The sequence below is a fragment of the Plectropomus leopardus genome, chromosome 13, assembly GCF_026936395.1.
Source record: "Plectropomus leopardus strain MGB_pleo_1.0 chromosome 13, ASM2693639v1, whole genome shotgun sequence".
Taxonomy (NCBI): Eukaryota; Metazoa; Chordata; class Actinopteri; order Perciformes; family Serranidae; genus Plectropomus; species Plectropomus leopardus.
Genome location: NC_142188.1, coordinates 13,813,588 through 13,829,540, shown reverse-complemented (window position 1 = coordinate 13,829,540; position 15,953 = coordinate 13,813,588). Strand labels below are relative to the sequence as shown.

At 42.5% G+C, this 15,953-nt stretch overlaps 1 protein-coding gene across 8 annotated transcripts in view; it reads left to right on the top strand.

The window, feature by feature from the left end:
- Positions 1-15,261, top strand: part of ebf3b (EBF transcription factor 3b) — a 68,889-nt gene extending 53,628 nt beyond the window's left edge. For 4 of the 8 annotated variants that reach the window (XM_042502107.2, XM_042502106.2, XM_042502110.2 and 1 more), the window contains exons 11-16: positions 4,708-4,796; positions 9,791-9,856; positions 10,072-10,243; positions 11,466-11,651; positions 12,074-12,241; positions 13,457-15,261. In XM_042502107.2, coding sequence (XP_042358041.1) covers positions 4,708-4,796; positions 9,791-9,856; positions 10,072-10,243; positions 11,466-11,651; positions 12,074-12,241; positions 13,457-13,488 — 713 coding nt within the window. In that variant the 3' untranslated portion in view covers positions 13,489-15,261. The remainder of the gene's footprint in view (positions 1-4,707; positions 4,797-9,790; positions 9,857-10,071; positions 10,244-11,465; positions 11,652-12,073; positions 12,242-13,456) is intronic. The other 4 variants (XM_042502112.2, XM_042502111.2, XM_042502114.2 and 1 more) reach the window with 1 other exon arrangement.
- The last annotated feature ends 692 nt before the right edge of the window (positions 15,262-15,953 follow it).

Here is a 15,953-nt window from a genome sequence, read left to right as displayed (position 1 = left end):
AGTATAATTAGCGAAAGTAATAGCTGGCAAATGGCAACAAGGCTAGGTTTTTATCTCCTGGAAAGATAGAGTTATCGTAATAAGCTGTAATGGCTGGCAGGAATGCTAGTACTCTGTGCAAGCTTCCATTCAGCCTCATAGACTTAACAAGGAACAATTTCCCTTAAATTTACTGCTTTGCTCAAACATTTCCCCATGTTTATACCCAGATACTGTAAGTCAATACATGTGTTCAATCCACTTCCATATAGACCGAGGGCACACGGTAGTGTATTGCCATGTAAGCACTTCTGGCTGCCAACGTCGGCCATGTTACACTGTTCCTGTAGAGCGGTTACTCATGTCCTATTTCTAGAGAACATGGAGAAGGAGCAGCAGACCACACTCAGATGCCATGTACACGCCATCCACTCTACATTTTAAGTGAAGTGGCTAGCTGGGGCGGCTAAAGGGGCTCTCAGAGAAAATGTGTTTTAGTAGCATGACAGGATGAGGGCAGATTAAGGCGTCAGATCAAAATAAGATTGGGGAAGTGCACATTCCAGGCAGAGGAATTCCACTGAAGCCCTGCCACAAGCGCTTATGAGCATGCGCGATATTCAAAATTGGAAATGATATGGTCACAGCTGCACACCGAGTCATGCATTCCATTTCCTCATATTCTGAAACATGATCGTTTACTCTCCGGAGTGAGAAAATTACTGAAATATTCATAAAAACAATTCTTCTAAACCTCCGTGAGGAAGTCTTTGTCAAGAAATCCTTTTACACACATATGGCAATGAATTCTTTCAGTTACCAGGCGTTAAATTTGAAACATATTTGCTGTCACTTTGTTGTCTCATTGCTTTTGTTAAATTCTAATCATATCTGGAATAAAACCATGGAAACAAATCTATGAACAATTATATCTCTGTATACGTACTGCAAGCGGGGAAAAAGATATAAGTGTTGTAATTGAACAAAGCATGCAACCTGTCTAAATCTGAACAGAAAATGAGAGAAAATGAAAATTCTATTAGTCCATAATGCCCCCCCGCCCTCTTCCCATGTGCTCTTCATCTCTCCTGCAAAGTATTCAAATGCAAGCCCTGCCTTACCTCCCCGTGTCTCTTTTTCTCTAATTATCCATGAGGTCAGTAAGCAAAATGGGGAAGAAGCCAGGAGATCAATACAAATTATCCCTGAGCAAACCAGTGCTGACAGTTTGAATTGCAGCATATGTTTACCCAAAATCAGGCAATTTATCTTAATATCAGGCGAGTAATGCAGCAGGGGTGAGAGGTCACACAATCTCTCCACCTCATAATTACCCGCCTCTAAAACAGGAAAGTGGTATTGATTGGCCGCGAGCCGGGAAGCGGGCGTGACTGGAACGTGCCAGCGACCCCCTCTCCCCACCAACCCATATCATACCTCCCCCCCTGTTCCCCCCACCTTGCTGGGTCCCTCCTCCCCTCGGCTAGACTCCCCACCCAGTGCAGGATTTATGGGATGTGTGTGGAGGGTTTCATGTTTCCTTGCAGCGACTGAGACCCCTTGCAGGAGGGGTAAAAGGGGGACACACTCCTTCCACACCGCCCTCTCTTTCACCATATTGTGCTGGAAGGACGAGGAGGGCCAAACTAATTTTGGCATGCATGGAGTCATGCAAGGGCATCGTAGAGCGGCTAAATTGGACTGCTATATCTTTAGAAGAGAGTGAAGTTTATGACAGAGTGTGAAGTCGGAACATAATGATGTGCCGGGGATTAAAAAAGGCATAGGGTGAAGAGGTGGGAGTGAAAGGGTGGCTGTCAATGTGTGTGGTGTTAAGAAAAAGTAAGAAGAGCAGTCCCAATGACTCTTGTAAAAGCTCAGCGGATGAAAGGAAATCTTTGCCCTGAAGAAAAAATGTGCAATGAATACACACATAACACATTTATTGTCCGGATTGAATATAAGTGCTCAGTATATATCATCAGCGGCTCTTACAGGATTATTGACATTGTCTGTCTGCGCCGGTGTACATGCTATGACTACAAAACTGTCAACTCATCAACTGACAGCACCGTTTAGCGCTAATGCAAGTCTCCATCAGCTGTCAAAAGCATTTGCATGAAATCAATAGCAGATGGCGGTGTGTGTCACCAATTTCATTACGCCGGGGTTGTTACAAAGATCATCTCCATGATAGATGAGATGGCGACATGTCGACATGTGGAGATCATGCCTGACGCTTGGACTGCAGAACATTGAGCCATGTAAAAACCTACACTAAAACATTTAAATTCCTCCATATGTAGGCATTTAATACTGTGTATAGGGTTGCAACGATATGAGATTTTCACAGCACGGTAACCGTGTCAGAAAATACCACCGCTTTACAGTATCCCAGGATTATTATTATCATCAGTCAGAATGACTCTTAAAGGAATGAAAACAGAACGGTCATTTTTGGTTGAACAAAAGTTTTTATCACTGTTATTAAAACTTGCAACCATTTTTCTAATGGAAGTGTGTGTGTTTTGAAAAAAAAATGAAATAAAGCTGAGATTCTCCGTCCAGCTGCATTTTTTTTCAATATCATAGATGAGCAAATGTAGGCCGAATGATCACTGTTAACTTTTATATCACAGTACGCCTTAAAATTGATATATCACTGCAACCTTAACTGTGTGTGTCAGATAAAATTCATTTTAAAGTGCTCTTTAAGGGTACAGGTAACTATACCCTCCAAATCACATTCATCATAATTCTTAGGTCCACATTTACAGTGGGGCATCATTATCATTGGAAAGACACATCAAACAGAACACCTCTCCCAACCTAGGTCTCGTCCTGTACTGTACGTTTCTCCGGCTGTGTTCCCAGCATGCCTGGCGGGTTGTGTAGGCCCCAGCTGAGGCAGAGGACAGGAGAGCGTGATGTATCACCCTGAGAGAGCCCACTGACAGCCTCTGATGATGGATGGCCTGATTATGGAGTGCTTTTTACACATACACAATTTACATCACACTGAGCAGCGGGGTCTGGCAGGGCTGCCGTGCACATACACTCTCACTCAGCCGGGCACTCACACACACACATGCATGGGACTTGCCAGAGTGCATAGATAAGAAAGGGGGTGGAAATAACAAAAGAAAGGGGGCAAATTCCTTGCTACAGCCTTGTCATGTACGATCAATACGGCAGATCAATCCTTTATTAAGGAGAAGATGGCGTTCCCCCACATTCCCAAGCAGACCTTTGTCGTTTCAGGGACGCATGATGACATGTCAAATCAGATTTCCAGCAGTGTATGTTGTTGTGGCGTGGGGTTTATTCAGGTGTGCCTGGCCAATAGGGCACCGTATTTGCAAGCTAGATCCTCGCTATCGATTAGCACCTCGCATTGTCCATGCTTGAACACATAATTGCTCCATTTGATCACGGTCGAGCTGGCAATTACTGTATTCAGGTTTTTGGCAGAAGTGGTGCATGTGTTCGATTGTGTGTGTGTTTGTGTGTGTGTGCGTCGGTACATGACACGCTGTAGGTATGCGTGAGTAGGTACTGTGTAAGCATGCTTGCATGTGTATTTAGATGAGAGGGAACAAAGGAAAAGACTGAGAACATAAATGTTCGTTTTCCTGCCGTGACTCCCCGGCTCGTGCTTCAGTGGCCCTGCCTGCCTGCCTGCCTGCCTGCCTGCCTGTGTGTGTGGGGGGGCGTTTGCTTGCTTTCACATTCTCTGGTGTTCAGCAGGTTCAGCGAGCTGTGCGGTGTTAATGCTGAAATTACATGCTGAGTAATGAGTGATGGGCCAAATTACAGGCTGAACAATGAATAGAGGCAGGCAGCTCTTATTAGTCTCCATAGAAAGCCATTGATTTATGAAGCGCCTTGCTCGGCGGAGTTACTCTCCTGAAAATGATATCTACATTGAGAAGTGATGTTCTCTATTAAGTCGTTCCTTCCCCCTTTTACACTGCTCTCCTCCTTTCCTCCCCTCCTTCTCTCCTCTGCCCTCCCTCCCACCCACCCGCCCTCGCCTTGTCCTGCCCATGAGTGTGCACATGATTGTTTAGAATCAGGCGGAGCTGTAAGGAAGCCTTCAATTACCCATTAGGACTGTCAGACATAAAACGCCTTGCTCTCACCAAAGTCTGGGTTATGATTCATTTACTTTGTGCCTCTGATTCATCGCCCAATATGCCTCATGCCCCAGATTACTATTTGAGGGGTGGGAGAGATTAATGGCTCCATGGGATCTGCTGCCGTATTTCACGGGCCCAGTGTTGCAGTACAGTTGGTGCAGAAGGGTGAAATGACAGCAACTTACACTAGATCAATGTGTGGACAGCCTTTCACAGATTATTAAAGCCCGGTTAGATTAAAAGACCCCCGCTATGTAGTTTGCTGTAGTCAATATTCTCAAGCAGATAAAAAGAGGGAGGGTCCCTCTGAAGGATTCGCAGACTGATGTAGGTCATCACGGCTGTTAATGGAATAACACTCGGTGACACAAGTGTCAGAGGAGCCCGTGTCATTTTCCAGCGCTCGCCCCCCCTGGATGTTTCATAAAACATCGTCTCACCCATGAGGTCTCTTTGAAATTAGGCATTCTGAAAATGACTTTTGTTCTGTAAACTCCAACAGATTTCTCAATTAGTTTCTTCCTGTCTCTGGCAAAATTAGCCCTGAAATGGTTCTAATTTTCATCTTCCCTTTTTTTCTGTCTTTCAGCCCTGAACGAGCCAACCATCGACTATGGTTTCCAGAGGCTGCAGAAGGTCATCCCCAGACACCCTGGCGATCCTGAGAGGTTACCAAAGGTCAGTAACAGTGTCTCAGCAGCACAGCGAAACACAGAAAAAACCACAGAGACAGAGCTGTCTGGCTTCTAATGCCTTAATACTCCAAATGTGACAAATAAACAAAACAACATTCCCATCAAGGCAGAGCGCTGTGACCCCAAACCGTAACAGCTTTGCTTCACATATGTGGCTTACCCACTAACCAGCGTGGTAATGGTATTGGTTTTGTGTGTGGAGAGAGGCGTAAACTCTCTGTGTGGTAAAATAGCTCAATCAGGCGTTTTCCTCTCCAGTAGTCTGTGGAGATGGTAATCTGGTCAGAAACGACGTCTGCACCCTCATTACCCCACTCATGTTTTCCTTTCATTTTCTGCAGCTCGATTTGGTTTAATCTTTTGTTTACAGAACCCTGTGCCGTAAACCCCCTAGTCTTACTGCAGCTAATAGACAAAGACTGCATGTTATTATGCTTTGGCTTTCTTATTGTTTTCTTTTGAACCTGGGTGAAGGAGTTGAAAGCCACATCATTTTTAGACGCACCGGTGTGGCACATAAATAGGCTGCCATATTGAAAGACCTGAGCATGAAAACTAAGGTGCACTTTTTTTTCCCTCCCCTGCAGAAACTCTTTGATTCTTTTACTCTTTTCATTCCCTTTGATTCTCGCACTCTCTCTATTTCCTATTGATAAAATCTATCTGTGTGCTTTCACTAATTGCCACCCTGCCAGTAACCATTTGGGTGACTGACGTTCCAGATGTGTCAAGTGTAATAATATAACTGATTAGTACATTCAAAGCCCCTTGGCATGTGGTAAAGTGGTGGCCACCTCAGAGTTTTAATAATACTGTAAAACCTTTAAAGACCTTATCTATTAAATCCCAGCATGCAACACAGCAATATCATTAACGTCCAACGGACAATTTAATAAAGAACAGACCGTGTGGTAGCTATAGACATTTGACCAAGGCAACGTGGAGAAATGGAACATCACAGCTAGTCCCTGGTTCAGTATATGAAGTGTTTCAATTAGACTCAGTCCCTGTGGAGACAGGAAACAACACCTAGACATGAAATGTTACTCTAATTTCAACTGTAAACGTTGACCAAAAGGTAAAGTACACTAATATCCACGTGGCTTCCTCTATCTCCGCAGGCATCACTGGTCAATCTAGCTACGCTGGTTCAATTTTATAAAGTCACAATGTCTTTGTGAAATCCACATCCTTAGAACAAAGAGCGCCACAATGTTAAACACAGCTTTATTACACAGAAACCTCACTTCTTTCCTTGAATACAAAGCTGTGTTGTTGGCGGTGAGACAGATTTTGACACTGGCCCCAAGATTAGTTTCCTGGGTGTGCATACACTTAATATAGCACGGTCTCCCGGCCTTTGCATGAAACAATCACAGAGTGAGATGAAACCCTGCACTTCCAATAAACAACATAAATATTTGATTTGCTCTCTAATGGACCCAAATATGGGGTTCAGGGGGCATGTAAATGATCCCACCAAGTGATTCGTCATTGTTAAGCTTGCCATCTGAGGGTCAGCTCACGGGGTCAAAAGCACATTCCCAATAAAACAGCCCGCGGCGGGCTGACGCTCGCATGTACATTTGGAATGAGAACAGAAACGGTATATAGAGAACAGCCATTACAGGGTGCAGGTGAGGTAGGGAGACTCTATAAAAAGAAGATAAAGCTGGAGGACGCACGGTGTGCATTAGCAGAAAGGCAAATCGACACCAAGTCCACTCACCGCCTCTACACACCCCCCTCCCTCTCATGACTTCACCCTCCAGTTGATAATATTACTGCGCTATATTGATTTCCACCAGCCTTCTCCCTGGGACCAGTAAGACACGTGGTAATTGTAAGGAGACAGAAAGCCAATATGGGAGTGCTCATGGATAGCAAGGGATGCACGCTAATATTGTTGCTACACAGAGAAAAAAAGGGGGGAAGCTGCCTCTGATTGAAGTTTACCTCGTAATTCTAAGACAACATCGTAGATGACAGTCTGACCCTGTGGGAGGAGTGGAGATATAAAAATTCAATGCAAAGTCCAGGGTGAATATGAAAGTAATAAGTGTGAGCAGTCAAGTGATGAGAAAGGAGATTGGTTTGCGGGCATCGCGTTAAGTGAAGAGAGACTTTGGAATTCACCCTCCTTTTTAAGATCTTGTTATAAAACAATTTTCTATTCATAATATAAAAAAGACAATTTATAATACCATTTTGTGCCCTCTGGCAGTAATGGACAAATAGACTGGATATCACATTATATCACACTCAATTTCTCTCTTCTGTAACAAATTAGATTCATTATGAAATTAAAAGTGGAAACTCAATATTGTTTTATTATTAAGCTGATTGCTTTGGATTCCTTTCTTTCCTCCCAAAATGAGCATAAGCCCATTCTTTTCCAATTCTTTGTGTAATCCACAAGGAGAAAATATTACAAATGTGTTCATGTCAAGCAATTACCCATGTATTTAAATGAATCTCTCTTCCTGTGCTCTTTGAAGTACCTTCATCTAATGGCCCTATGCTTCTAAATGCATTCATTACCTCAGGCTAGAGCTAACAGAGTAATTGCCTTACAGTTTTATAATGGCATTAGCACTCCAAGCTACATAACCTAGGCCCTCTTTTATTAACTGTGATAATATAAATACAACATCCATGTTAATCTAGTGCTCGAAGAATCACGTTCGGGCCGTTTTAGACCACTTCGCCTTATTGTTAGATATTCTTTATAACACATCATTTGCTATGCCTTTCCTCTCATTTCTTCTCGGCTATAACAACAAAAAAAGGGCTCTAAATCTTGGGTGATCTGTCATCTGAGCAGCTCCGTTTAAACAGTTGCTGAACACGAGACCTTTATGCAAAGCAAGGCAAACAATAGCAGAAATCTGTCACGCATTTGTCACAGAACAACAGAAATCATTTGAGGCCTTTAATTGTTTCAATTTAACATGGTGTGTTCTGATATGTCTCCATGACAAGAAAGCCAATTACACTTATGCTGGAGTAGTATTGAGATTTACATGGAAATGCCCTCAGAACACTATTCCGTGTTAATCGTATTCCCAGCGTGAGCTGATATGCATGAAAGCGTCTCGTCAGAAGAAAACAAACTTCTCCGTTGATTGGGTGCAGCACTTCTCATCATCCTCGGATATGACTAGGTTGCACTTAAGCATAGCCTTGCGAGTCAGCTTGGTTAGTTAAGACACCACGCGGTAAACGACAGATTAAGGATGAGAGGCAATATCGTTTTCTCTCCTCCTTTTTCCAAGCTGTCCTTATGTCACTGCTGCAAAGTACCATATGGACAAGGAGGGAGAGGACGTTTTACAGAGAATGAAACATGGCTTGCGAACGCGACAGTCTTAATTGCTTTAATTGTTGTTTAAAATTGAGAGCCATGTAGGAGATCTTGAAATATGATAGAATAGATTATTGGTAATTATTAACTGCAGACTAAAAGAAAGAAAACCACTTTATCTCACTCAGCAAGAGAGAGAGAAATCTGTTCTGCCTGATGAGAACACATCAAGACAGCTGGTCCTCTCATTTAGTCTACCTGCCTCACGACAACCATAATTCTTTATTTGTATGCAAACTAGATGCATGCAACGTTGAGCATACACACCAATTTCAGAGGTAAATGCCCATTCTAAGAGCCACCCATCCGGTAACTTGGGGTGGATTAAGCGATATGTTTCTATAAGAGAGCATGGCATACGCTGGAAGTGGCTTCTACAGTGATTCATCTTGATAAATCAAGGACTGTGGTAGATATGCTCCTCAGGATGAAAGGGCCCATACACACACTCCGTACACACTACATACGCTGTGCCTTGGAAATGCAGGCCAAGTCTTGGAGGCCGCTGTTTGAAGGCGCGAAGGCTGTGTTTACATTCATTTACGGCAGCTGCCGTCTTAATCCCACACTGCTATTGCCAAGTGATGGAACACTTCAGACAAATTACCGAGGCCCGCAAAAGAAAACACAGCGAATGTGGGAAGAAAACAAGCGCCATCTGAGATGTTTCTGGTGACAGATTTGCATTGCTTTTAACCAGGGTTCTAACAGCACAGTCGACAAATCTCTGCTCTACAGCAGGTGACAACAAGCGAGCATTTTAAAAACACACGCAACAGTCATGTCTGCAACTTGCCTTTGTCAGATTAAATGCACTCTAAAAGGAGAAGAGGGTTTTCATAGAGCATATTGCCTTCTGTATTATAGAAAACAAAGAGAGCAGTCTGGTTGCTTGAGAGGGATTTAATTGTAAGTGCTGAATTCAAAGAGCAGATAAAGACACACAAACGGGCCAAACCCCACCTAGCTGGAAGCCCCAAACAGAGTGGGGGGAACGGGATCTGGGGCCAACTCATTTTCAGTGTTAAGAGCCAAAGCAACACAGCTAATCCGCATTGTCAAGCGGGGGCAAGCATGCAGACATGGATAAGACCACATCCTGAGCATCCATGTCCCCAAGGCACAAGCACCCAGCTCTTGCTGGATGGGAAGTCATTTGTGAAGTCCTTTGCAACAGCCAGTCAAAGAGGTTAATTGAAAAATTCCTTAATGTCATTACAACAGAACTAGATTAACCCAGAGCTAATTCACTTTATTGTTCTGAAGAGAGGGGACTCAGCGCTGAACTCCAGAGCAAACGTGAAGCCCAGAATCAGGGGTGAGGTGTTGTTTTTAAAGGACTATGCCAGTTTAATTAAGATAGGGAACATTATTCACTGCTCCGCATGGTTGGAAGGAGCAAAGTGGTAGTGCTGTATAAATGCAGCACCGGTGCCTCTTAAATCAGGGTGGCTTTTATTTAGGCGGTTGAATATGTAAACATTTCCAAAGCTCTCCGCGACCCCGCTGTCTACTGTTGTTTTTGATATTGTTTGTTACTGTGCGGACCACTGGGGTCTCAAACATAATCTGTTTCGAGTCTTAACATTTACTCTTCCTGTTTTCCTCGTCAGGAGGTGCTACTGAAGAGGGCGGCCGATCTCGTTGAAGCCCTGTATGGAATGCCCCACAACAATCAGGTCCGTATCCACACAGCTCTGCTAAATACGGAACCATTGAAAATTTACTGATAGTATAACCAAAGGGTATTTTCATCACTATATCTGGAACAATGTAGGCTTACATGCGTTGTGAGTTAACCATACAGTCATGAACTATGCATCAAAGGAACAGCGCAGATATAAAAGAAAAAAAACATACATAACAAAACCTCTGCCTTCTCTGCGCTTTTCAGGAGATCATTCTGAAGAGGGCAGCTGACATCGCCGAGGCCCTGTACAGCGTTCCCCGCAACCACAACCAGATCCCCTCTCTCGCTAACACAGCCTCCCACGGCATGATGGGAGTCAACTCCTTCAGCAGCCAGCTAGCAGTCAACGTGTCTGAGTCACAAGGGAACGACCAAGGTATGTGATTCAGGGCAGCGGTTCCCAACTGGTCCAGCCACTGGGTCCAGATTTCTCCTTAGTTATTACTTCAGGGTCCACACATCAGATAAATTACGGCGCATTTAATTTTATTTCACAAACTGTAAACAACACGTTGGCTTAGAACAAGGGCTGTCAAAAGGTTAATTTATTTAATTGCAGAATTTCAATATTTAATTGCGATAAATCGCATTTGTTTTAGTCACATGTTTTCAATTTCATTATTTTGCATTTCAAAACAGTTATGTTGACATGGCACAACAATTCTTACCATATTATCTAGATTAGAAATCAAATGACAGCAAAAAATCTCTCAGCTATCTGGAGATCAGAGGTCAAGGGACCCTTGTGAGTTAGCTATGCCATTTTTCCATTGCCAAAATTTAGCCCAACTTTGGAGCATTATTCTGCCCCCTTACTGAAAGCTAGCGTGGTTGGTACTGCTTGATTTATTAGGTGTTCTAGTTTTATATGATACCAGTATTATCTCTCACTTTTAAAATCAGCCCGGGACAGCCTCTCAAAGATGAGAAAGTCAGCCAGTGACTAACATGATTTAAAAAAAATGAATGCGTTAATTACGGACTTTAATCACATTGCGATTAACACGTTAACGCTGAAAGTCTCACTTAGAACACAAAAGATTAAACATATTGCAAGAATAAACACAAACTGTACTTCAAAATAAAAGCTCTGTACCAGAAATGTACTGTACTCCAAAATGAAGTTTTTTTTTACAAACTTGACATATTCACAAGTCACTCATGATCCATTCAGAATGAAACTGCAACCCACTTTTGGACCACGAGCCACCAGTTGGGAACCACTGATTTTAGGTATGCCTGCAGTGGTTCTCAAAATCGGGGTCTAGGGACCTGCAGGGGTCCTTTAGGGGATTCCTGAGAGTTTGCAGCAAAATGAGAAATAGTTAAATTTCTTTTTTCACTCATTAAAATGGGTAGAAATTATGTTTTTGAACTACCCCCGTCTTCACCTATAATATAGGCAGTTAAAGAGTCCAATTAGGTGCCAAATTCTTTTCTTATTAAACTGGCATCTGCAGCATGTGCCGATATAAAAATGTTTGATTGCAGCAGTAAATCCCCATTATCATTTACTGTAATCATTTTCCTGGTAAATACTGCACCGAAGGAAAGAAATGAATGAATCTCACTTTTTGTCTCCCACCCATGTCTTTCAGTGGGCTACAGCCGGAACACCAGCAGCGTGTCCCCCCGGGGCTACATCTCCAGCAGCACCCCACAGCAGTCGAGCTACAACACCGTCAGCAACAGCATGAATGGCTACGGCAATGCCGGTATGAACCTGGGAGTGCCAAGCTCCCCTGGGTTCCTCAACGGATCCTCTGCCAACTCCCCATATGGAAGTGAGTAGCTTGCCACTATCGCACGCCGTAGTAGCACTAAGCTGCTGCTGATTTAATTCCAGCTCCCACATTCGTTTTCACTTCTATGAATCACTTCTGACAGGGTTATAACATTATTGATGGTGATAATATATTACTATTCATTCACGGGGGCTTGTTTAGTTTTAGTACTTCGGAGAACACACACTCAGAGTAGCAGGAATATTCATTTTTATATGTATTTCGCCATATGCCACCTGTATTTGTTCAACCGGACAAGATGTTGATGGTAGGGGCCTGTGAGTACTGATCGTGTATCCCCCCTGGCAGTAATACTATCCTAGCCTTACCTTAACTGCCCTCTCCCTCTCCGGCACTACTCACAGCACGTTCTCACTCTCACCCCTCCCTCCCTTCCTTCTCCCTCCCTATCGTCTCCGCAGTTAAACAAAAGAGCGCCTTCGCCCCTGTGGTCCGACCCCAGGCCTCCCCACCCCCCTCCTGCACCAGCGCCAACGGCAACGGACTGCAAGGTGAGCCCCCCTCACCCCCTCATCCCTTCCCTACGGACTACTGGTCAGATACCGCTGCTCAGGCCTCTGTCCGGTTTGGTGAGGGATTAATCATTACAAATATATGCATTTTGACAGGCCAATTTACACCTTTTCAGTTCAGACACACACTCACACAGAGCATGCCTTTACACACACGCACACACGCGCAAGTATAGGCCGTCTCACGTCTGTGCAAACATACATCCTTGTTGCCCTTTCATACAAATGATCCCCTCTGATGTCGCAGGAAAAGACCTTCCCCCGAATTGTTTTAGTAATTATGTTTATTAGGTTTTGTGCATGTGTCATGACCAACATGATTACTTTGAAAACAAGCTAAGCCGTAGTGTGTGCCCCAAGATTAATAACATTGGGCTTAATGAAGTGGGAAATTAAAGTTCATCTTGCTACACGTTCATACTTATTAATACATGTTGTGCAGAAATTAATGAGCAATGCCTTGCCATCATCTGCGCTGGCAAACTTAAAAGCATTTCAACCATGACTCTACAAATATACTCAGAGCAATATAATAATATATCATCCCGGCACTTCACTAGTCGCCTAATTGTTAAAACGTGTGAAAGTACTGAATATATAAACTCTCAGGGTGAGGTACAGTTGCTAATGATATCCTAAGCAGATGGTGTTGGTAAAATAACGGAAGCTACCTTTGATCTTGCCTAATCTCTCTTAGATAATGACGCAGACTCGGGGAATGTGGAAATGTAGGACTAATGCGCTGTACAGTGTCGGAGAGCGGAGGATAAAGAGATGAGGGGAGGAGAGGAGGCGATAGAAGTGAATCTGAGGGGAGTCTGAGGAGTGTCTAGTACTGTAGCATTGTGGCATTGTGGGAAGTGACCGTGTTGTTGCTCTGCCGTCACCACGGCCGTGTCTCCTGGGAGTCTGGGCCACTGTTTGCCATTACCCCAACGCCAGGAGAAATATCACACATAGCAAGACTGGCATGCTGGGGGCTGAAATGTCAGAGCAGGAGGGAGGTTTTCAAACTCTCCCCCGTTAGGAGGACGTGCAGCAGCAGGCTGGCGGACACGGCAAACACTCACAGGCACATACGCAAACAGGCACATTAAGGCTTGCATTCACGCACTTGTGCACGGTCAGATGGCTGCACGCACCCACACATACTTTTGCACATACACACACATGCATGCATGCACACATTAAATTACAAAATTTTATATTTATATCCATACCTGTCTCAGGCAAATAAACTAATCTTTTTCCTTGTGTTTATTTTTTTTCCAGCCATGTCCGGCCTGGTTGTCCCTCCAATGTAAATGCACTTTCATCATCTCAAGCACCAGTCTACACACTACCACTTCACAGGAGCACACAGCAAAAAAAACGCTGGTGTAATGTATAGTCAACCGCTTGTTCTGTTTTTAAAGATGAAGAAAAAAAAGAAAATAATTTTTTCTTTTAAATGACATTCGCAACCCCGCAGAAAAAAGGATTTCACAAGGAACAATATTTTTTTTTCTGTGGGATATTTTTGTTTGTTTACCCCCCCCCCCCCTCTCCCTCCCACATTTTATCACCCTTGAAGAGGACACGGGATGATGAAGGGTTTATTTTGTATACCTGTCGGGTTGTGCTTCGGCCTTGGATATGTCCAATCAACCACACATTCAATACTGGAAGGGGACTCTGTGGACTCACCATCTGGTTGTAAAGTAAAAACACTGATGTACAGTACATTTGCCAATGAACTTCAGAATTTGTTTTTTTTTCTGTTTCAACTCTCTTTTAATAGATTCACAACAGTTGTGTGTCTTTATAATGTGACTTTTTTGTATTTTTATGTGTGAGAAAATACACAGGGGCCAAGACAGTTTGAATTTCAACTGGAAAATATATGAGATATATAATGTAGAAAAATTGAGCTTAAAAGTACAACAAATACGAGTAAAAAGGGGCGGGGCTGGGTGGGTAAGGTTGTATCATGTTTCATTCCTGCATTTTAACTTAAATTTTGTAATTTATTGTAGCTAGAAATCATCTTCAAAAGTAAAAAAAAATCCTCTTTGATTCAACAAGCACACTGACGTGTACAAAACACTGCTCTGTTGATGAATATGATGTACTTCCATGTCTAGAGCTTCCTTTTAAGCAAGTGTGTTTTGCCATGTTTTTCAACTTTTTTGCTAGCACTGTATATTAATGCATTCCTAGGCTACTGTGAAGTCTGTTTCTTGTTGATGAGGAGCAGTCTCCCCCTTCTAGCTCCAACTCCCTTATGTGTTTTATATGTGGTTAAAAATTGTAGACTATTGTGATATTGCCAAACTTGTGCTAAATATTTATACATCTGTCTTTTTCATGTTCTTTTAGATCAACAAAAAAACATTTAAAAAACAAAATTAAAATCCATTGAGAATGTAGGAGTATAGTAGTTCATCGTCATATTTCTGTTCCAACACACACTTGCGCTCACTGAGGGAAATTTTGTAACATATCAACTATAAATAATGTATTTATCTCTGAAATTTTGTATATTGCTTTTCATTATGTATGTATTAATCGTCATGCCCTTAATATAGTGATGCAGCACAGATAATTCAGCCAAGAACTGTTGCCTTCATTTGTTTTCTTTTTGTATTTGATGAAATGCAATGTGCATATATTTCATGTGTATCCTCAAAAAATTTGTGTTACTCCGTCAAGACTCTCTGTCCATTTTTTTAAAGGGGAAGTCAAACTTCATTGTTTATTTTTATATTGATTTTAAATTATCTATACAGACCATTTTGGAGAAAACTTTGTTGGTTGTATTGTCAAATAAATTGTTTGTGACCCATATGATAGTTGTTAAGATCCAATAGAGACTAATGTGCATGAGGGACAACCTTGGAGATAAAAAAATACTCCATTTGTGGTTGTATTTTTTTCTGTTTTGTAGAATGTATAGAAGTCATTTTTACTCACCACTTATGACTCTGCCACATAGCTTACATGTGTTTACAGGGAAGAAAAATTTAAAAATGTCAACATTTGGAATGGAAACAGAAATGAATAAGTGATGTTTTATTAAAATTTTCAGTAAAAACACACTAGCTCCTCAACTGTGGACTTCTTCAGTTTTAAGTACAGTTTGGCTGGCAGACAAACTGACAATCAGGACAAAGAAAAAAAAGAGACAGTAGAAAACTTCTGAGAACAAAACCTGTGATTCGTCTGTAAGTTGTAGTGTTTAGACTTTGCCATAGAGATAACTGTTTGAAACCTGTGGAAAAGTGTAACATACATAAAAGATGAAAACTGCTCTTTACTGATATTCTTTCAGCAAAGCACTCTGACATTGTGACATATTCCTTACTGGTCTTTGTATCAGCATATCCTACATCTGTGGTGCTTCAAAGGTTCATTGTAGTCATTCATAAACAGTGCAAGCTTTTTATTCAAAGCACCCCAAATGGGGCTCATTCAAATCCCTCATTTCATTGCATTAAGCCACCTAGTTAATAAAGAATCAATACATTGAAAGAGCAAGGTTATCCTTTGTCTATAAGGGCTGGTATCGTTTTGAACCTCTTATAGTTTGAGCGCTGAAAGGGGGGGGGCACTGTGAAATCTATACTCATCAAGTGGGTCAAACAGAAGGATAGAAGTGTTTGAGGGAAGAATAGTGGTTCTCCTTAAAAACAACTGAGCATCTTATCTGGCATCCTGAGTGGTCGCCGAGAGCAGGTCACAAAATGTCAATTTCTCATCAAGGCAACATTGTCCGAGGCCACCTCTGCCT